The sequence below is a fragment of the Callospermophilus lateralis genome, chromosome 5 (assembly GCF_048772815.1).
Source record: "Callospermophilus lateralis isolate mCalLat2 chromosome 5, mCalLat2.hap1, whole genome shotgun sequence".
Lineage (NCBI taxonomy): Eukaryota > Metazoa > Chordata > Mammalia > Rodentia > Sciuridae > Callospermophilus > Callospermophilus lateralis.
In genome coordinates this window covers 90,672,769-90,696,583 of record NC_135309.1, presented here as the reverse complement: position 1 = coordinate 90,696,583, position 23,815 = coordinate 90,672,769, and the positions used below count along the sequence as shown (strand labels likewise).

Sequence of the window (23,815 nt, the reverse complement as noted above, 5' to 3'; positions counted from 1 at the left end):
GGTTGCCCTGGAAAATGTTAAGACAACATTTAAAACTTTCAGACAGCTTTTAAAATAGAATTGATATTTTACATAGCAATGTAATATAAATCATTGGAAAAATAATTCATGAACCTAAGAAGTTTGCATTAAATAGATTAACTAAGTCCCTTAAATATTTCCTTACTGAATTTCAGTATGAAATTACTTTCTAAAAGATAAGAATCAAATGCATTTAGGGACTATGCACTAAGAGTATAGTTAATATAGCTGTATGCCATTAATCATTACCTGGGGAAAATTATATAGTGTTTTATACACTAATACTATGACATTTTTATTAACTCATAATCCCTGTGCTAATAGGAGTGTATTAAACAAGTAATAATTAAGAGGGCAGCAAATATTAAAAATGCCTACTTTAAAATTCCTCAATCATGTTAAAAGGAATCCTCTAACACACAAGTTTCTCTAAAGGAGAGCAGTGCCAAGATCAGTATGGTTATAGCATAAACTAATAATCAATGGATATAGATCACATAAATTTTTCCATAATTTCTGGCTATTTTCCTTCAGGATTGATGGAGTTTATGAGCTAAAAACATAAAAAAAAATGGCTCCTAGAAACGTTAATTAAAAACAGTGCCTGTTTCTTGACAGATTTGAAAATGTATTTGAAGATAAGATGCATTGGTAGTTGATCCCTTGCCCATTTTACCTATTAAGTTCAAGGCTGAATATATCTGGCTTGGATACATGAATCAATTACATTCAGATTTGGTTTAGAGATGCTATGTCCAAAATTAATTGGTGTAATAGACTCAACAAGAAGGAGGATAGCGATTTGAGGTTATACTCAGGGACCCTATTTTCCTTCCCATGGAAAAATCTCCTTCTTTTCTAGGGAACACTAGAAATTAATAAAAAAAAGAATCCCTGTGAGGGATTACAGCCGATGATAAAAGTCTGAAAGAAAATAAAAAGCATACCTGAGATAGAGTGAAGGCGAGAGAGAGAGAGAGAGAGAGAGAGAGAGAGAGAGAGAGAGAGAGAGAGAGAGAGACACTAAAGTTGTTGGTCTCACCTGAAGTTCTTAAACATATTTATGCACTGCTCTGAAGCTGCCTGCTGTTACTGGTTAATTTTTCTGGACTTCCAGGAAATATATACAGGAAGCAAAGAGAGGAAGGAGAAATAATGGAGTGCCCCCTTTCTGACAGTCAAGAGAGGGAGAGAAATGTTCCCACACTGATCTCATTAAGATGACGAGAATAATGAGTGTGAATCTTCTGTACGAATCTCATAGTAGATAGAGGAAGGCATAAATGTATCCCCCATTCACCCTTTTATGATGCCTGATATACTACATTTATTCTCAGCTTCATCTGATACTACTATTGGGGGTTTCTCTTAGGATATTACAGCTTTAACTTCAAGTTTTGCCGCTGAAGTCGTATGAGTCAGTCATTCCACACAGCTTTACTGAGTGTGCATGAAAATGGGGGAAGATCTGTTAATGGCAGTTGAAATGCATCTCAAGCAGAACAGCCTGAATTTATTTCCTGTCACTGGCTCTGGTAATGGATTAAAAATACTGACAAATGGCATTTTTCAGTTTACAATCTATTTTATTTCCTAGTTCCTTAAACTTAGGTTAAACAGTCTAGTCAATTAGAAATAGAACTTAGGGATTACTACTAAATGTTTTGCAGCTATATTTTTGTAGGAAAAGCCATCAATTTGTGACAAACACTGATGGGACATTTTCTGTTATCTCTTGCTCTTAGGTCCAGTAGAGAATACTTTTTTCATCAATAACTTTACATTACATTTACATCATTTTGATAAAATTCTTGAAAGACTATAGCTTTCAGGAAAAAAAAAACCTCTATGTTGTTGTGATCATGTTATTCAAATCTAAATTATCCACAGGCCCTCTCCTGCTTCACAGAATTTCTTTCAGATGATTTAATTTAGCTTTCTTCACTCCAGTAACTCCAATAGCAATAAATTGGCACACCAAGTTTATAACTATACCTCACAAAGTCGATATAACAAAGTGGGCAACACCCTACAAATTCAAATAGTATCTAAAAGTATGCCCTAATTGTTGTTTCAATACTGCACTACTTCATTAAATAATATACTATTGCATCATGTTGTTTAATTTTATGCTGGAATAATCTGGATGTATATAATTTTAAAGAAAATATAGATTATACAACATGTACACTCAGAAAAATGAGAAATTATATCCCATTCATGTATGATATATCAAAGTACTGTCATGTATAACTAATTAAAACAAATACAAATTAATAAAAAAGAAAATTTAGGAAGACAGAAGTACAATGAAGTTGGGTCACCAGTTTTTCTAAATGATTAAAATACATATACTTTCCCCCGGCATTTATTTAGTCTAATGGAAATTTAGGCCATGTAAAAGTCATTTTAGCTACCATTAAATCAAAGTGGATCAATAGAGTTTAAGCTACTTAAACAACTCAGTAAAAATATGTTTGAAACCTGGGAAATATATTCTTAATGAATTGACATTTGCTTTTGGGAAAAAAGTCATTTTTACTACTTACAGGCAAAATTATATAATATATACATATGTGTTTTATATATATATATATATATATATATATATATATATATATATATATATATACATAAAATCTAAAATGTACCTTACTCAAACACACAGTGAGCTCTAATTGAGAGGTTTTTTTTTTTTTTTTTACTATTATACACACATCTCTGCATGGTATTTTTGGAATGTGATTGCAACTAATAGAAAAGATGATCAAAATATAAGGTATACACTTATTACTTAAACTGCAGAAATAAGACTAAGCAGAGTGGGTATTAATTTACTATATCAAGTAGGGAATTCCAGCCTTCCCACATCAGCGTGTTCCTTAACAGGAAACACAAAGCCTCACAAGTTCAACTTTACACCCTGAGAATTCTACAGGACAATGTCAAACATCTGCTTTTCCTTAATTGAGGACAATTCAACTTACAAACGTCACCCTTCTTCTCACTGCTGCTGTCCTTGAAACTTCGATTACTAGCAACTGGGGGAGGAGAGTTATTGTCTTGGTAAGTCATTTACTTTACCTCTTTGTACTTGTTCTGTCCTGTAAAATAATCTCTAAGCTCCCTTCCAGCTGTAACATTCTATGACTTCATATGCATTGTTCATATCCCTTACGACTTTTACTTTTTAAAGCCCTGGACTTTGCCCTTAGAATTTGGACAGATGTGTTCCTGGCATCCTGAGCACCCAGCTATAATCCCCACTGACTTTTCTTCCTCCATAGGATGCTTCCATTTCAGAGCTAGGACTCTATGAAGGGATCCGTAGGCCTGGTGAGTGGTTCAGTGCTATTATCCATGGTGTCCCCATAAAGAAGCGTGTTCCAAGGTTCATGCAACTGTCTTCCAAAACAGACTTTTCCATCTTGTTTGGATGTAAGTAGATTGTCTGAAAAATTTTACATTTTATGTACACTAGCCAGCCCAGATATGGGACTTAGAAATAAAGTGGTGGTAAGAGGCACAAACTCTGAGAATCTTAAAAATGTAGGAAACAGTGCACATTCAGTCAGGTTAGTAGAATCCAGGTTAAAAGTCTGTCTTGTAAATATCAGCCTCTGGCTTAGGTATGCAATAGGCTGTTCCAATAGGAGAACCAAATTATGTAAAGGAATTTAAATAAAAATCAGATACACACTGACTCTCAAAACTTTTCAGTATCACTACCTACCTAGAAAAAGTGAACTCAGCCATCTGAATAATATGTAATTTTTCTCTGCCATCACTTTACTAATATCACTTCAAAATATAACAACTCTCTATACAAATTCAGTCTACTAATTTGTGGATAATTAATGTACCACATTTATCTTTGGTGATCTATTATTTTAAATTTAATCTAAATGATTTCTCTGATTGACAAAGGGAAACTGTTTAATTCACTGTTTTATGACAAAACTGAATGAAGCTGGGCTCAGTGGTGCACACCTGTAATCCCAGCAACTCAAGAGGCTGAGGCAGGAGGATTGCAAGTTTGAGGCCAGCCTGGGCAACTTAGCAAGACCCTGACTTCAAATTTAAAAAGGCGGGGTGGGGGTAGTGGCTAGGAATGTAGCTGAAGTGATAGAACACCCCTGGGTTCAATCCCCAGTACCACTGAAAAAAAAATCTTGATGAAAGATTTCTGTTTAAAACATGTCCAAAATTTGCTTGCAGGAACTATATAGAATGTTATCTATGGAAAATAGATAACATAGAATTATTTATATATAGCAATGTGGGATAGAAAAGTCACGTATTTACATATTGTTGATAAATTGCAATAGTAAAGTGTTTTTTTTTAATCCCAGTGGTGAGCTAAAAAACTTTATATGCAGAACAGACTATAGAACATGTATTTGAACTGTTTTAAATGGCTTTCCTATTACATAACCTTTTCTTTACCTGCCTTTCCAATGGAGATTTAATAGGTAATCAAGCTTAATGAAGTATGCTTTTATAACTTTGACATATTATATTTATTTAAGAATAAAAAGATTAGCAGTTACTCATAAAACAGTGCAATGTATATATAAAACACTAATATTGATATGATATATTACTTAATCCAGAATTCAGCTTCAGCCCACTTCTCCATTTTGGATTGGGGTATAGGAGAAAATCCTTATGTGGTTTGCAAAAGGGGGAAAATCTAATTCTTCCATCTTTAGGAAACTAAAATTCTTTCCTTGAAATTGTGGACTCCAACGTAGTCAATGATTTCTTATAGCAATCACAAATTCTCTTTCTCTCAACTGGTTTGCATCATATACAAATGATAGAAATTCTAAATTATACATTATCACCAAGAGTATGAAAGTAAACACAGTTAAACTTACATTAAACCCTAATATTTAGAGTATGCATTCTCAGTAGGGGCAATATGACACCCCAGAGGACGAAAATTGGTACTTAGTGGGGGCTGCCAGAATTACTTATGACTGCCCCCCAAAACTCAGTACTCTTTGACAAAATCTTATTCCCTTAGTATTTAATTTCTTTCATTAAATTAAATGAAAAATTCTTCTGTAGCAGAATACAAAAAAAGTCGAGGAATCTGACTTAAGATTAAATAAAATTTTGTCACGAAAATCTGTTTATTTATTCCCTTAAAGCCAGGGGTGACTTTTGTTTTTATCCAAATATACATTTACACTTTGAATGCTTTTCATCTTTCTTTGCTTCTTAGCTGTTCTCTGATTTTCTCTGTATTATTTCACTATAAGCCAGTCACTGAGACTGTTACGATCATCTTTACTGTTACCACTTGTTGATTGTCGGATTTCTGTCATCACAAAAAAAGTAGCAGATGCAACAGTCATTACTCACAGACCTACCTTTGGCAAAGACAGACTACTATATATCCCCATCTCTTAATATAATGTTCAAATATGGTAAAATGATGGCAAGGAAATAGGCAGAGAGAAAAAGGTATAACTAGATTAATAACATTTCAAGTTAGCCTCTGACTTAGTAAATTAACTCAAATATATTCACAATTCAAAGGTTATATTTACAACTATTTAAAAGTAGAAAAATGAAATGATAGAAAGCATTCTATTCCTATTTGTTAATGTTTATCTGATACAAAAGTGCATGAAATTACATGGAGAATGAACCAAATGAATAAAGTATATTAATGACTGCCTCTCTGATATAATTTACAAACATTCAGAAGAGTTAGTCCTCTTTACCAAATTTTACTAGAATAAATTATATAATTATCTCACTCTTTTAAATGGTTACCTTTACAAAATTAATTATATAATGATATACTGAAATGAAAATAGTTGGCCATTTTGTTCAATAAATGTGTCCTATACAATTTAAAACAAGGTTAGAAAATAGAAAATCCTTCAGAGGACAAGAATATAAGCTTAGGAAATGGGGACAGAGAATAAGACATCTTTGATTCATTTCATGATTTTTAATCCTTAGCAAACTCAATTGGAAAATATGGAGCACATAACATATTTATAGCATCTTAATGAAGGCTTGGGGATTGCAACTACCTGATAAGTAATGCAAAGAGGTAGTTTAAGGGCAACACCCATACAAACAGAAAAAGACTACGCCAAGGCTTTGTGTACTCCACCACCTTAACTTTCATTGCATATACCAATAAGGGTCATGAGAAGGAAAATTCTTGGATTCAAAATGGCAACATAGTGTTATGGTTTGGATCTGAAATGTCCCCTAAAAGATCATATGTCGAAGACTCAGTCTACAAGGCAGGAGTGTTCAGAGGTGGAACCTTTGAAAGATGATTGTATTCTGAGGGCTCTAACCTCATCAATGGATTAAACATTTATGGGTTCATAATTGAATGGGCTATCAGAAGGTGGTGGAAATTTAGGAGATGGGTCCTGGTTGGATAATGTAGCCCTCTGGGGTTTGTCCTTGAAGGTTATATTTTGTCCCTGGCCCCTTCCTCTTTTTTGCTTCTGGATCACCATGACGTGGGTAACTTTGTCATATTCTCCCCACCGTAATGTTCTGCCTCACCACAGGCCCAGAAACAATAGAGCCAATTGACTATGGACTGACATTTCTGAAACTGTGAGCCAAAATAAATCTTTCCTCCATTAAGTTCTTTCCCTCAGGTGTTTTTTCACAGCAACAAAAACTTGACTGATACATATGGTTATGATTGTAATATTTGTGGTTTATGTTTGATTATAATATAGCACAACCATGTTTATACCTTGGAAAAAGTGATCAGTTTCATTTTCTCCAAATCACCCACAAAAGAAAACTTTTACAGATTTTAGCATCCTATGACTTCCCATATAGAGGACAAAGGAGGTAGAGCAGAGATCACAGAAATCACGTTTGACCTGCTACGGGGATTAATACAAAAATTTAGGATGAACAAGATTTTCAGAGAGTATCAGACTCTCTGCCATATGTGACTATCTCCCTCCAAATATCAGAAAGCCCTTTTGATGACATCTATTAAAATAAACCAAAAAGGGTGTTGGCATCATTTAAAGAGAAGGATGATTTACAGAAGTGTTGCATTGTATATCTAACAAATAAAAAACAAAAGAAAAATTATTCATGTAAGTAGGAATGCAAACTGAACTGCAGCATCACTTCTCAGGAAGGATAGAGAAATGTTTTGTTACATTATTATCTGGTTAGGTACATTTCCTATGATTCAGAATTGACTTTAGCTAATAGTGATCAACCTTAAGACTCAACTCACTTCTAAATTATGGTCTTTTCAGGGGAGATTTTGTGTAATTGAAAGAATTTATATGCAATATTTTGTGAAAAGCAGTGCTTGTGGAAACTTAATTTATAACTCGTCATGTAATTTAGGACACTGTTTGAAAAAATTCTTCCCTGGAATTGAGATGAATTTTGGGAAAAATGTATATTCTGGGTATCAATTTGATATGCCAGAATGTCCATGTAAATTGTGCATATAATCTATTTACTGAAAATGGTACTGCTAGACACTTCAACGTGTCAAAACTTTTGACTCTATCAAAGTAATTTTAGGTAACTTTGGTTATATATGATCTTCTAAATCAATGAGATGCTGCAGGTTTTCTCCTTTCTTGCTCGTTTGTGAAAGAAATGTTTATCATCATTTAAAACTAACATAAATAAAATTAACTATTGTTTACTAAAAATGGCATAAATGCTAAAAGGTGGGCAAAAGAGCTTGGAAGTTAAAATTTATAGTTTTAGAAAAATTCGTGAGTACAAGGATAGAACCATCAATCATAGATCATTTTTCTTTAGTATTTGTTTCTTTAATTTTTAGAGGTCCTTCTGATTTTCTATCATGGGCAAAGTAATAAAAATTATATCTGGAACATTTCCAATTTTTCTGCTAACTCTAAAAAATAATCGTAGCAACAAAAGACTCATAAAAATAATTTGAAAATCGTCATAGACCTGAAACATAATTTTCCTGGTGTGGTATTACTGATATCTGGTAAATTTTCAAAATAAGAATTTCTGTTGTAAACATAAAGTGATCTTTGATATGACCAGTATAATTATCCTACGTTCCATTATTCAGTAATATGAAGTAAGACTTGACTTACAGGTGGATGTAGACATTGTCTTTGTTTTTATACTGATGCTTCTTTTAAAACAATGAGCCCTTTTTAGTCTTTGATCATGAAGCCATTTAAAACGTCCTCTTGGTTTTTAATAACTTTTAGGAAAATCCATAAGTTGTTTAGTAGTAGCAGACTTTCTACCCAGGAAGCACACAATGAAGCCTCCCTAAGTGCCTATTGTCTGCAGATCACTGTATTATATTCCCTTTGCCTCTGCAAGCTCAGTTCCTCTTCCTTTGCTGAGGCATCCTCTATTTTTTTTTTAATCATTTGGTTACACAGAGCAGCCTTGTGTCATTCTTTGCATGCGTCATCTTTGGTTTTTCTCTCCTCCTGCATAATGGCCCAGCTTTTCTGAGGATGGCTGTTGTCCCAAGTGTTATCCTTTACTAAAATGGGAATCGAATGAAAGTGAGCACAAATTTTCTGGAAGCAAATGAAAACCAGCCATTTGAAAAGGACCCAGAAAGAAACAAGTAATGAACCAGAGTGGCCTCCATGAATTGCTGTAGAGGGAATTCTTGGTCTCCCCACCCCACCTTTCTCTCTCTTTCTCTCTCAAACACACATATATATACACACCAAGAAAAACCTAGAGGGAGAATCTCAGTTGGAAGCCTGCCTCCTAGGCTGGTCTGGACAGAGGGTTGAAGTCAGTAGCCCTACAGGTACTAACAGAAACAAATGTATTTTATGACTAACAGTTAAGCATTCAAACATGCCGCTTTGGAACACAAGGTACATTGAGGAGTTGACATCTCTTCATAATTCATGTTCATTGTTCCTCTAAGTAAAATATGTGTCTCTCTTTAGTTATTCTGTTAGGAATTGTACTTTAAAGGCAAGAGGACATTTTTGATAATGCACATCTTAAGACTTTTCATTAAAGTACCAAATTTAAATTCTACCTTTTTTGTGCACTCTGACATTTTTGTCTGGCATTTTCATTAATTTTGCGACATACATAAATGTAGCTGAAATGTTAACTGATCAATACTTTGTCTCTCTCATGTAGCACTAGCGCTGCATTCCCCAAGGACCACACAGCAGAACAGAAATTAAATGTGTAAAATATCAAATGTTAATGTTAAACACAGCGGCACTTACTGTATAACGACAGAAAAGGCTAAAACAATTCCAAATGGACAGATGGTACCACAAATTATCTACAATCACATTTAAAGATTAAAGTTTGTCCTGTAAAATAATTCTTTGACGCACACTGAAGTGTGTCCTTTTACTGATAGCTCAGTTGTCCAATTATTTTTGTGCTCATTACAGTGAGAAATGACAGTACTGAAAAGAGAGAATGTACACTCTTTTTCTTTTTTCTCTTTTCTTTTTCCCATTTTGCACCCACTGACATCCACAAGAACACAAATGTCTGGTCAAAAGCCTGATGAAAATTAGGCCCAATTTATGAGGCATTTCCAAGTCTACGATAGATGATTCCCAGAGACAAGCAGCGCCTAAACGCATACGCCTGTGTTCACTCTTAGGTAGACGGTACTCACAGCAACATTCAAAACCCACTGCATAGTGCTCAAAGGAAGACCATTCCCAGAAACATATTTGCTTATCTTTTCCCTTCCCTTCCAGACCAATTTCAGTTTCTATTGTCATCAGCTGGCTTGGAATCCTCCCCATAGCGTACAGGTAGTACTGTGTAGACTGCAGCTGCCCTGAGTCTGCATTTCTTGAGCTTTCCACGTTCGTTGTCACTGGGACACTAAAATTATGGTTTTTCTATTTTGACTTATATTTTTTGGAGAGTAAATTAGAAAAGGAAAGTAAAACAGAATAGAGGAAAAAAAAAAGACCTGCTTTTATAAAGTTTGATTTGGGCCTAAAACCAAGTTGTATAATGGTACAAATGCATGTGCTCCATGAGGCAGCTGCATTTATGAAAAACTGGGCCAAGAGGAACCAATATTATAATAATAGACCCATGATCCATCAACAGGGCGTGACAGGAACAGTATGTTTGTAACAATGGGGTGCTGCTCATACTCTTCTCCTAATGGAAAGCACTCTTTTTCATTAAACTGGCCTAAAAAGGCTCCAGTTAGGTAATGAGATCTTTGAAACATTTCATTTTTAAAATACTTACATCATTTAATATCTATAAGATGAATAAAAATCTTACAACAGTTTTGAACTTTATGTTATTAAAATTGTAAGGTATATATTTTAAAGGCTCTTTTAGAGAAGAAATAAAATCTACTGTATGGCCTTGGGCAAGGTAATTAACTTTCCTGTGCCTCTGTATACTGGGAAAATAATAGTATCTAAGAACCTAATGATATCATAAGGTTTTGGGGAATATTAAATTCATTAATGCATGAAGGCATTTTCATGTGTTAATATGTGAAGAGTGGTTCCTTGGCACATAGTAAGTGCTTAATAAATACCAGCTCTTGTTATATAAGAATCTTTTAATATCAGAATTCAATCTGGGGTTTTATATTAATAAAGGATTATGGAATAGTTTAGAATTCAAAGGGAAACTATAGAAAAATTACTACAACAGTATTAAGCTGCATCTATCATGATTTAATAACTAGCCTTATTCAATCAAACCCTTATCTGTCTGGTGAGTAAATTTCTCCACATAAGAAAAATATTCATATTGAATGATTGGTTCATTAATTGGTCAATTGATTTAGTAAACCATTTATATAGGGAGCTTAGTAACTGCTAGATATTTTGCAGATGATACTGGAGTTCAGGATGAAAAACACAGGGTTCCCATTCTCAAGGAGCTCCCAGTTGAAGTCTAAATAAATAAAGCGTGGTTTTGTTATTCATTGTTGTTTAAATCACATACAACAGAATGTAATTTAGCACTTCTTTTTTTTTTCCTATGAAACTTGAAACTGTTAATATTATTGTTTCTTCTCAAAATACTCTTAATGTGTGTTCACATTGTTGTTTATAGCCTCTTTTTTTTTCCTTACCCTCAGTGTCCAAGGCTCTTTTCCTACATTTATTATGCCTGCTCTGCTTTTTGTGTAAGCCTCTTGCATTCAGCTGGTGTTTCATAGGACTGTCTGTTACAAACCGACCATCAGAAGAGAGAGATTTTTATAGTTCTTCCCCAGTGAAGTTTGCCCCCTTTCAATGAGATCATATTATGTTTACGTACCTAAATTTCTCAGAATTTCAGTGTCTGGATTTTATTTTTTTTCCCCAGAATCAGGAAAAAAAAAAAAAAAGTGAAAAAGGGCTGCCATCTTGAATATATTTTACAAGAGTGTCCTTTAGAAGCCTCAAGTTTATGAAGACTTACATAACACAGAGCAAAGTTCAAGAGTTCAAAACATGTGTTTCTGAACAAATTATATAAATATATACATTTTTCTGTGTTCAAATTTCACAAACAGCTATGGAGAATAACTTTGGAAGGAGTGTATCAAAAATGGCAGCATGACCTTTCCAGTAGAATTTTATTGCTGTTATAAGGCCTCATAGAACCTGGAAGTAATGATATAAAACATACCTAGAAACTCAGTATCATTTTTTCTCATTAACATCAAAGTGCCTCAATGCTAGTGAAAAATCAGAACAAAGTTTGTTTTACAGTACCCCAATATCTTTATTATGTGAGAGGACTACTAAAAGAGTATTTAGAGAGGGAGTCGTTGTTCCCCCCCATCTAAAACTTAATGATGATGACAGTCACTTTCTTTAAAGAGACAACAACATGTCTATGGGAAGCAGGCTGCCTAACTTTCTGGTAACTTACAACACAAAGGGACATACACACTCTTTGTTCATGTGCTCAGACATTAATGAAAGTCCCATAGAAGTCCTGAGGACAGAGCTCAAAGTACTAAACAGATGTGCATACATTCATTTGAATGGTAATACTAAAATGTTGATTTGTTACTATAATTAAGGCTTTTCTTGTAAGCCCTCATAATAAAGTCATATTTTGCAAAACTGGCAACTATAAGGAAACATAAGGTACTTATATTCTAACAAACATGAAAATAAAATAAAGGATTTCAAAAGACAGACTCCACTTAAACTTCAAACTGAAATCCTGAATAAGCAAAAATAATGTGAGAACAGAAAATCCCAGCTAAAACAGAGGAAATTATCTTTTTGGATTTTCTGGCCTTGCCAATTGGTCTCATCAGCACTTTTTAAATAATCAAAAAGGCTACAAGATGAACATTGTTAGAGTACTATCTGGATCCATCAGATTCTCACTTGTGACATTTTAAAAACTGGAAATCTCAGAAGTAATAAAATACTCTTAAATAGGTCACATCCACTTCCAATTGATTCACATATTAAAGCATTACATACTACCATTCTACTGCCAATGATATTCATATTTGGGAGAAAAAGACTATAGAATGAATAAAATCAAATTGGGGATGGTCAAGATTATAACTATTATTATTTTCACATTGAGGACTTTTCTTGGCTCTCCTATTGGGATTTAGAATTATGCAACATGCAAAATTTTACTTTTTAACTGTCACAGAGAAAATTATACATTGGCTGAGATGTCTTGCATTCCGGAAATCTGGGGTGGGGGGTGTATTCTTGGACTCAGACCTTGAACAATCCATCAGGTTCCTGCCCACGGCAAATCTGTCCAGTCAAGTCTTAAAATAGGAGTTTTAAAATGGCCACATCAACATAACTGTTACTATAGCCACAGAAACATGCAGCTATGATTACTGAATTTAATGAATAACAATGTAAGTAATACAGAATGATCATACCACAAAAGCAGCTAGACTCCTTGGGGGTGAATCCCAGTCAAAGCAACTATTAACGTAGTATGCAGCATTCACCAGCACCATGACACAGCGTTTCGTTCTGATAAAGTTTCTTAGTAGCAGCTGTAAAGAAAATGAAAAAATTATTAGAATCTGCAAGATGAAAAAATGATCAAATAAACTGCAAAATTTTTCAAGTTTATTATGACTTAAAAAGGATTCAGGGAGTTAATAAAGCCATAAGAACATACCAAGCAATTTGGCTCACAAGTTTAAGAGAAAAATGTATTTCTGGAGAAAATGGAAAAAACTGACCTGTAAGAGCAAGTTCTTAGCTAAATATATTTGAAAAAACAATGCTATCATGTAGGTTGGATTTCTTTTTCCCCCCCCAAAAAAAATTCTAACAAATTTAAAAATTTCTATTTACTGAATAATTATTAATTTTTAAGCTCTTAAATCTTATTGTGGTTTTAAGATTCATTAAATGTCTTAACTTCAACATATTTCAAAGTGAATTGAATACTTTGGAATGTTTTTATTTCGTCTTAGAGAAAAACCTGTCAAGTATTGCTTATTATAGAAAACAAAATATTTTCACCTTTTAAATAAGATTTCTTCCTTTTTTACTAACATGTTCTCTACTAACGAATCTCTCTCCTACCTTAAATATAACCTATATTTTCTCATTTCTTATTTTGCATACTTTTGGAGATCAGGAAAAATATTATAGTAATTAAGTGCACCATACAATCTTTAATTTGAATGGTATATGAGAGTTGATATAATTTAAATTTAAAACTATAGCATGATTTCAACAGTGAAAAAAATAGTGTACATTCTATATAATGGTTCAAACAATTACGTACAGGTATCTTAACAATTAGAACAATCATATGTCTGCAGGTTAATATTTTGCTACTCCAAATATACTTAAGTACTGGTCTGATGTTTTAAAGAAGTAGCTATGTAAAGTTCACCGAGGCTGTACAGCTAAAAGTATAAGGGTGTAAATACAGATGCAAGTATGTGCATAACAATTTTAACACGTTGCTAAAACTGCAATTCCATTTAGGCAAAACGAAGAGTCTCCCTATTTGTTTCACCTTCCTTTAAGAACATATTTTATTATTTTTATCTATGTAGAGAAATGTAGTCTGAATTCCTGTTTAGATAGATATTGCATTTGTAGCAATACACTATATTTAAATATCCAAAGATCTCACTGTTTTGGGTAGATTTCTTAGATTAAAAATAAAATGATTTCAGGTTTCTAATGGCATGGAAAATTATCAAATATTTCAAGGTGCTAATAAGTTCAGTAAATTTTAAAGCCATAATAAGTACAGTTTATTTTTTGCTCTGTGATTAGGTGTAGCATTTTTGTTAAAAGGGGTAGTTTAGTAGCACTTTTTAAAAACTTTATATCAAATCAAATTTAAAATTATAATTGATAGGTATCGAGCTTAATTTAAAAGTCTTTCATGAAAGAAAAGTTCGATTTCCTGGATTTCTATTTTCTTAGCTAAAAATGGCAATGCAAGTTCAGTTCTGAAAGATCATAGTTAAAATCTAATTAACAGGAAGGTTCCTCTTAAAAGATGGAGCCCCCTCACTGGATTAGAGGGAAAAGCTTTATTCGGCTCACTTTACACACACCTGCATCATACCTGTGGGTGGTCTGCACACACATTTGAACCTCAGCTTTTGGCATTCTTATTTGTACACTCCATAGCAATCAAATTGTATGTTATGTTTGAAAAGATCATTCTTTTGCTAAAACATGACTACATATCCATTATATGCAGCACCTACAGTATCCCTTGTTCTTTCTGACCACCCCCATCCAATGTATTAGTTTGGTATTGTCCTGGTTTGATCTTTTAAAGAAAGGAAGGAAGAGAGAGAAAGAAAGAAAAGACCGAGCCATTTTCAATAAGTAGATGACCAAAAATTCCATCATCTTCCCCCCTCCATACCTCCAAAATTTATTTGAATTTACTTAGATGTTTTACAGATATAATCAGGTCTTCCCGGAGGGATTAATCTTTCCTTGCTTTTTACCTGTTTAGAGAGTCTGTTTTCCTCTTCAATGTACTTCTGTTCTTTGGGTATTAATGTTCGTAAGCTGGCTTTCACCTATACATCAACATATGTGTCTGTTATGGATTAATATATTACAAATGTTTACAAGTTTTTCACGCAGTTCAATTTTCAATAATTTTTCAAGTTTCAAAGTCCTGGCTGTTGTGCTCATAAAATATAAATGTATACAGTTGCACATGCATGCACTTCCTTTTCTTAGGCAGGCAGGCAGCGGTCAGAGCACAACCACAGCAGCAGTCGCCAACTATAACAGAAAGTGTGGGTGTGCCAGGCAGTGGCAGAAGCGTATTCTCCAGGATACATCAAGGTTTAGAGAAAATGAGGAATGACAGAAATTCTCTACAAATCAGGAACAAAAGCTTTCATGAAACTGAACTCTTTAGCAGTACAAAAAAGCCAAAGTTAAGACTTACAGCATTAAAAATCACATCTATTTCAAGATAGATGACCCCCTTTGTTGGCCCTGTCAGCTGCTTGTTTTTCAAGACGTAGGCTTTCTGTTCACCATTTTGAATCTGCGGGAAAAGGACATGACAGCCGTCTGTCTCGCGGTCTCCACTGAATACACTCCCTCAGTGACCTTTGACCCCCAGCTGCTGAAACTGACAGAGAACCCAAAACAACTGTGGCAATTCTGACAAGTACCTGTTCATTACCAGGATCAAGTCTGTCAGGAAAAATTAACTATCATGGGATTCAACATGGCCGTGAATTGAGTATGTTAAAATTTTTAGTGTTCTTATTACAGACCTTGGTTGAGAAATGACAGACATAGAGCTGAGGTTTTGTTTTTTTTTTTTTTTCCTTGAGCAAAAGCAACACAGAACAGTGTGTCAGGTGAATAAAACTTACAGACAGCAATGGTATAGCAACTTTGCCCAGAAAGTCAGCACTTCGATCCCGATCTTCATCATAAACTGTCACTTCAAGAACGGAATGAATATCTTTAATGTTGCTGCATAATAAATATATGTAAGAAATAAAAAAGATTTCATTAGTGGGAAACAAGAACTAAAATGGTTTTGAAATTTCAGATAGCTCCAGCTGATTTTGTACGTGTATATTTTTATGGGTGTTATTTGCATATACGCATACAGGGCAGCTTGGTATCTGACAGAATTTCCCATAGTGCACCCTAGTTGACTACAGTGATGGTTCTATTATCTAAATCTTTGAAGAACACTGTAATTTCAAGTTATAATTTTTAAAAATGAAAAATAATTTCCCATCTGCATGAGCAAAGAATAAAGTTAATGAAAAAAAATCAATAAGTGAACCTGCTATTTTTTAGATTTTTTTCTTTTCATTTTAACAATAAATCATATTTTCCCACAACCCTCACATAAAACACCATAAGGTTTGATATCAGCAAGAGTCACCATTTATTTTTTATAACTATTATTTTTTATAATAATAGAACATGTCTTTTTTGTTTACAGCTCTCACAAAAACATTGACTCAGTTTCTGCTAGGTTCTTAGTGGGGGAAAAAAATGAACAAACACAGAAAGCAGAATGGTGAATATGTAACATTTATAGCAATTGTATACCACCCTGGAATTTAGAAATTAAGTGATGTTCCATTATGTTCTAAAGACAACATATGTTAACAAATGACTGTGTGAGTTCTTCATATTCTTGTTTCTAGAAAAATAAATGCAAATTGTTGATAGCATTTATTCTTGGATCAAACTGTTTGCCTAGAAAACATGAATTAAGAGGAAAAAAAAGAATATTCATTACTGAAAAACTGCAACCACATGTGAGAAGAGGCTTTATCAAGGCACAATCAATTAATGGCTTTGATAATAATCAAACCTATTCATTTAATTATGCATTCCAGAGAAAAACACTCTCCACAACCTTCTTAGGAGTGCAAGTCTCCTGACTAGGCTTTCATCTTTTATAAAAATGTGGAATTCCTTAAAAATAAATTGGTCAGATAATTAAAGCTGATTAGTTACGGGCTCTTAAGGAAAGGCATTATAAGGAATTAATGAAGAATTTAGCACTTTTTCATGTACAAAATAAAACTGTGTTAGAAAACTTTATGTAGTACTTCTGTTTGGAGAGTTTTCTTTTGTTTAGAGTTCATTTCTAAAGCTCAATTTAAAAAAAAAAAAAACTTAGGAAATACTATAGTGTAACATCGGCAGCTTTTACAGTGCATGATTGAAAAGATTTCCAAACTTTTTAAAACAAAAGGAAAATTAACTCAAAGGGTGTTTTGGTATCTAGGACAATACTTAATATTCTTATTGTGCTAAAATGAAACAAACCAAAACTAAAGCATCTGCCGAATTCGTGACCAGATTGTTTGCTGATTTCAGCAATGGAACAAATAGAGCTTTGTCCTCCTTGGTGTCAATGTGATTGGGAAGAATTTCAATAGAAAGTATAAAAGGAAGAAGCAGTATGGCGATTCTGTTGATGAGAGCAAAACCCTTAGTGAAGTCATATGAAAAACACAGTCGTATAAAGAACTCAGTTTAAAAGATGTCTGTGAAAATAGAACAAAACAAAAAATGGCATACTTCTTTCCCCAGGTCTCAATTCTCAGGAAGGTAGTCATGAAATTCCCAGTTGTTAGCAAAGACAGGTCAGATACATTGAGTTGTGAATTAGCAAATAATAGACACACACACACACACACACACACAGAGAAGTATATTTCATACAGTTCTGAAATGAGCTCAAGGTAATGGTTACTTACAATGTGAAGACTTTGTTCCACTCAGGATTGAGATTTTTGTAGACGGTATGTGTCAGGAGTCTATCATTGTTCAGTTCTACTACACAAAATGGGTCACTTTTACCTACAAGATATTTGGGGTGTGAACATTTTTAGCATAAATCGCACCCATCATTTACAATGTCATGTTCATGACCATGTTTATTTTCCAAAAGTTTTATAGTAAACAAAAAGTCAAGTAAAATTTTAAAAATAAAACAACCCATCAAAATAGAGTTAGATGTACTAGATGATGTTAGCAATCATAATGATTCACAGCAATTTAGAACCTGGAAAAGTGAAAAAAAACCCAAATTGTATAGCTTAAATTTCAATTTGCATTTGTTTTACAAAAATAATACTATAATGAGAGAGAATGTGATGCATGTCCATCCCTAAATCAGTTTTTATTTAATTCTATAAAGACCATTTGAAATGTTCATCTCCTTCAATCTTATGCATATATTTTTCAACTCATCTGATTGACTAGTAACTTGTAACTAAATTTCTAAACAAGTTTATTTTGAGAAAACTGCTATTATTGCAGAATTACAACATTTTAATCTAAGGCTGAGTTACTTTCTCCTGAGATATCTATGGAATCATAAGAAGTAAATTAGAACCTCTGAGGCAGAAAAAAAATTCTGCCATTTGAAACTTACATCAACAACCAATCTGCATGTTAAGAGCAGTATTTTTTCTGTTTGCCGAAAGTAAAGGATTCTATCTATCATCTATTTACAGCGACTTTGCTCTGCCAGTCAAATCTCATCCTTTCTGCAATTATGTTTTGTGATGTTCTCAATATTTTTGTAATGTCATGTCCCGTGTTATAAGAACCCATAAAGTCAGAGGCTCTACGGGGGCAGCATTAATGATATTAGTGCAGCATGTAATTTGTTTGATACCTTATACAAATGACAATGAAATCAATATTTAGACAAAGCTGTCCAGAGGTCATATCTTTTAAACTACAATATTGATTTAGACTACATAAGAGGTTAATGTGCATATTATTAACTTTAATGATAAAGAATAATTGTTTTAAATGCATTGTGAATTGTACTCAGAGTAGTTTACACTTGTGCGAAAGCTTAAATATCATTGAAGATTTTCAATTAAATTTTAATGAGAAGAATTGTATTAACTACCAGTGACAAATAAGCTATGTATGTATGTATTCCCATACAGTAGTGTTATTCACTTTGTATAGTGTAGTTCTTAAAATGAACTGCACAAACTTTGACTCACTTTTAATTTATTATTTCTATATTTTTTTAAAAAAGATTCAATATGTGTGTATAAGTTCAGTGGCCTCATGTATCCTGGGGTAATTGCATGGTTTAACATTTTGGTAGTCTTCTCAATTTGGAGTCTTGGGAATAATTTTCAATAAAAAACAGGGAACTGGAAGTCTTCAAGGTCTGGTGAAGATTTCACTTCTGGCTTAGCATCTGTATTGTTCCCCCCACCCCCACTCACCACTTCTTCATTGTTCTTGCCTTTACCTACCTATACCACCCTCACTTCCAGCTCACACATACGCTATGGAAGATAGTGTTTAAAAAAGAATATTTTCTTCATTAAAACATATTGCAACCTGTTTTATTTGGTACATCATCCCATAGAATTCTGGTACAAGCATGAAAAGGCAGGCTCAAATAGTTCTGGAAATATACTTAACTGTAAAGGTCTAGGCAAAATCTTCCTAATTAACCATCATCCCATGGTAGTTAGTAGGCCACATACATAGGAAAAGCCATGCTATTTTGATTCTAGATTCATATATTTAACCACTAATATTTACTGCTTACCAAGTACCAGACAGTTTTCCATGCATCAGAGCTTCAGCAGTATATAAAACAATTGTTAAAAATGCCTGTCTCCATGGAGTTTACATTGAAGAAGAAGGCAATGACTAATTTTAGTTTTTTTAGGTGATAAATATTATGGAGAAAAATAATGATGAAAGGTGACGGGGAGTGCTGGTTTAGACATAAATTTTTCAAAAGGGCCACAAGAAAGGTATCTCTGAGAAAGTGACATTTAGGCAAAGAAATAAAGGAGGTGAAAGAATGAGTCTTAGGTTAGCCAGAGGAACAGATCTTGGAAAGGCCAAAGAAGTGGCTATCCCTGGCATTCCAGGAATATGCAGGAGCCAGTGTGGTTGGAGGAATGGATGAGGTGGTGGGTAGGTGACAGAGAGGTAGGAGGGGAGTGGCAGCCTTTGAAAGGACTTGGCTTTCACTCCAACTGAGAGAAAACGCTGTTGGGGGGATTTGAGTTGAGGATTGATATGATCTGATGGCTGGTATTTGAGAATAAGGTAGCAGCAGGGCACAGGAGGAGAGGTAGGGAGAAAGTCAGGAGTCTATTGAGATAATCTAGTGGTAGAAAGTGGTCAGATTCTGGACATATTTTGATGATATTGTCAACAGGATTTGCAGATGTCAATATTGAACAATCTAAAATGCCCTAAAGATGGAAAACAATTCATTGAGCGCCGCTAAGCCAGTACTTTTTCTTTTCTATCTTTCTATCTTCTTTCTTTTTAAGAATAAAAAGCATTCAACAAGGTGCTCAGACTGGATAATTCTAGAATCTGACAGAGGAAAATTTAGGTAAGAAGAGAGCAGGAATTTTATGCTTATTTTGTATTCATTTTTTATTTCTAAAAAGTTATCTTTTTGCAGTGTAAGTTAATGGATGCCAACATGAAGTGTTTACACATGGTTGCTTTTCACTAATTTAGAGAGTATCCTTCCACTGTGTGATCAAGGGCAATTAAAAATTAGCAGCAATTTCAACTGTAAATATTAGATTCTGTAAACTTACCATTAAAAAGCATACACTTTAGTTTTATTTTAAAGAAGTGGCTACACATAGTTAATGTGCTTATCTGGCTTGCTAAATACTGTTCTAAATGACTGGCTTTTCAGTTTCTAAATTTTGCAGGCTTGAATATCTGCCACTTAAAAAAAAAAACAATTTAGAGAAATGCCAATGATGGACCTAACCATTAATTATCTCTTAATTATTCTTTCCTTTTATCTTTTTATCATTCCATTTAGACTCTGTGTTACACTGCTCTGCTTGCTAAGAGTACTGAGTTGTGGGATTGACTATGGGATGCAATGTTGAAGTCCCTAAAGTGTACTTTTTTCTGCAAAGATCCAGGGAGTGATACAAAACAGTACCCTGAAATGTTTTTGTTCAAAATCATATGATCAGAACTTGGAGGAATGAAGGCAACATACAAAGTTGAAGTGTATTTTGTTTCTGATCATTTTTGGCTATTAAAAGAACCTAAATGTATGAGAACATAGTACTGATCTTCCTCTCATTTTTGTTGTAATGTTACAGTAGATATATGGGTGCCAACAGGCTCTAGTAATCCCTATCCCTTTGGATATAAAGCACCCAATCCTCTTCTAGCAATGCAAGAAACTGGAGGATTTGGTTTGGATGGAAGATAGAAATTTCAGCAGTGCTGGATGGTTGGAACTGTGGAGTTGTTTACTTTAACCATCATGACAGCTAGAAGAGAATCTTAGCCTTCCTTGAGAAAATGGCAATTTTTCATGTTAACAATTTTCTAGAGAGTAATACTAGTGCTTTTTTGATGCGTTCATTACTTACTGAGTGTCTGCTCTGCTCACCCTAGAACTACAAGTATGATTAAGACATAGACAATCTCTCAAGGCACGTACAATTTAGTAGACATGAAAGACATGTAAATACACAATTATAATTCAGGGTTGTAAGTGCTATAATAAAGGTAAGTGAAGAGTTCAAAGGGAGCAATGAGAAAGAAACATGTCATCTATAACTTCAGGATGGGAAAGGGAAAAGGAAGTAGAGACTGTCCCAGAGGATGTGACCCTGTGATCCATGGTGAATGTACATCTCTATCACTGGCATTTTTAGAAAAGAAGGACAACCACATAAAAAGTGGACTTTAATGTTTTATTATCAGGAGTATTTAGTTGAAATCTCTTTGATAAGGTCTCTATAACAAAAAACCTAGATATGTGTAACATAACCACTATAAAATATTTAAAACTTTTGTTAGTATTGAGGTATTTCTAGTTAAATACTAGAGGCTAGTTTTTTTTTTTCCTATGGATTTCTAGTAATAAAAAAAAAAAGAAAATTTCAACTTATACTATGAAGCAGATTCTATCTCATAAACTTAGTCTATAATAGATTTTAAAGCATAAGAAGGCTTTTGTTGAAAAAGCATTCCTATGAGAATAAAAACAAACATCAGAGTTGACTCTAGTGGGCATCTATTCTGGCAACCTTCAAAACAGCACCAAGGATTAAACAGGGTGCACTCACTGACTGGCTACTTCTCTCTCACTCTTGGCCCTTGTTCTTTGAGGTTGCAACACTGACACATATATTAAAAACTATGGAAAAGTCTGTACTGCCTCTACTCACTTGCTAACTGCTTTATGGCAAGTGGATGACTTCAGGTTGTTCAAACTATTGGTTTGGGCATTAAAGTCACTCAAAGAATACTGAGTTTACATTCTTGCTCCCAGAATAGAGAGTTAATCTTGATCCATCAGTGGTGGACTTTACTGGGTCATTTTGCTGCTGATAAATGGGGCCATTTGCTGGATGTGATGTGCTATAAAATTATGGGGGTGGGAAGGAACCCAGTGATCACCTCTTTGTTGCTATATCTCTGTAAACACAGAGGCTTTCAGTGGTGTGGAAGGCAATTCGTGCCCACAGGGGCCTTTTATTTTGGGCCTACCTTGCACAAATTAAGCTCTTTGGTTTAATTTCTTTGGTTTCCACAGTTTGAAGTGAGTTTATTTTAATCTTTTTATAAAATTATAATTGAGGTTGCCATCTGTCCTTTCTGCAAACTGAAATTTCAATCATAGCATATAACAATGTTAGAGTTGAGGGAATCCCATAGGGTCCATTGGAACAAAAAGCAATGTGTGTTGGAGACATCTTCCAATCCTCCTCTTACCAATGGAGAAAGAACTTTGACCTTAGTCGTTTTCATTGACTGATCTAAACACATTTTCAACATCTGATTGGTGGAATCACATTAACGGACATGTTTCACTAGGTCCCTACTGGGTCTGATTCTGGGACTTAGTAATAACAAAGTGAAAATAATAAGGCTTATTTTTTTTTCTACGTCATAAAGCAGGTTTCACTGTGGCAAGAAAATTGACACTCTAAAGTCACAGCTCTACTATATCTTTTTTTCGTATTGAAAATTTTGTAATGTCCTCTTTCTTATCCTGAAACAAAAAAACTGACCATTATATGATTTTAAAATTTAATACAATGCCTGAATTCTATTATAAAGGAAGACTAAATAGATTAAAGTTGTTTACGATAAAATCATACATTTATTTGTTAAACAAATATTAGTGAGTGCCTATGATGTGCCAGGCCATATGAACAAAAAAGAGAAAGGTCCTCCCTTTCTTAGAATTTACTTTAGAAGGGGGAGAGATGGAGAATAAATACTGAACCTAATAAGTAGACTGGATTATATGCTAGAGAGCAATGCATGTTAATGGAAAAGAAACAAAGAGTAGGATAAGAAGTTTGAAGGGTTTGGAGAAGGTCAGAATACAGATTTAATTGCGTGGTTAGAGTAGGTCTCATTGAGAAGATAAGGGCTGGGCAAAAAACTGAAGGGGGTGAAGTAGTAGCCAAGTGAATATGTGTAGAAAAGTGATCCAGAAAGAGGAAACAGCCTAGACCTAAAGCTGGTGTGCTCAGGGCCTTAGATACTGGAGCATGGTGAGCAATGGGAGATTGGTACAAGACGTCAGAGAAGTGTTGGAACCAGACCATGAAGTACCTGCAATGCCAACTGTGCAAACCATGAATGGCAGCTATTCACAAGGACTGATTAAACAATAGTATTTCAGGAGACAATCTAGATAATTATGAAACCCATAATTAATTAACCCATAAATATCTATTAATATAGTTTTGAATGTAAGGCATGTGGCAATTTTCATTATGTAAGACCGATGCTTTTTTAAAAAAATTTCTTAGGTAGATGGGCATAATTCATTAATTCCTTCCTTCCTTCCTCCCCTTCCTTCCTTCCTTCCT

At 34.0% G+C, this 23,815-nt stretch overlaps 1 protein-coding gene across 1 annotated transcript in view; it reads right to left on the bottom strand.

Moving 5' to 3' along the window:
• Positions 1–23,815, bottom strand: part of Mctp1 (multiple C2 and transmembrane domain containing 1) — a 509,148-nt gene that overhangs the window by 137,293 nt on the left and 348,040 nt on the right. Inside the window, exons 13-17 of the mRNA XM_077109389.1 lie at positions 17,696–17,798; positions 15,836–15,938; positions 15,397–15,498; positions 14,942–15,016; positions 12,881–13,000 (exon numbers count right to left, since the gene is read on the bottom strand). Coding sequence (XP_076965504.1) covers positions 12,881–13,000; positions 14,942–15,016; positions 15,397–15,498; positions 15,836–15,938; positions 17,696–17,798 — 503 coding nt within the window. The remainder of the gene's footprint in view (positions 1–12,880; positions 13,001–14,941; positions 15,017–15,396; positions 15,499–15,835; positions 15,939–17,695; positions 17,799–23,815) is intronic.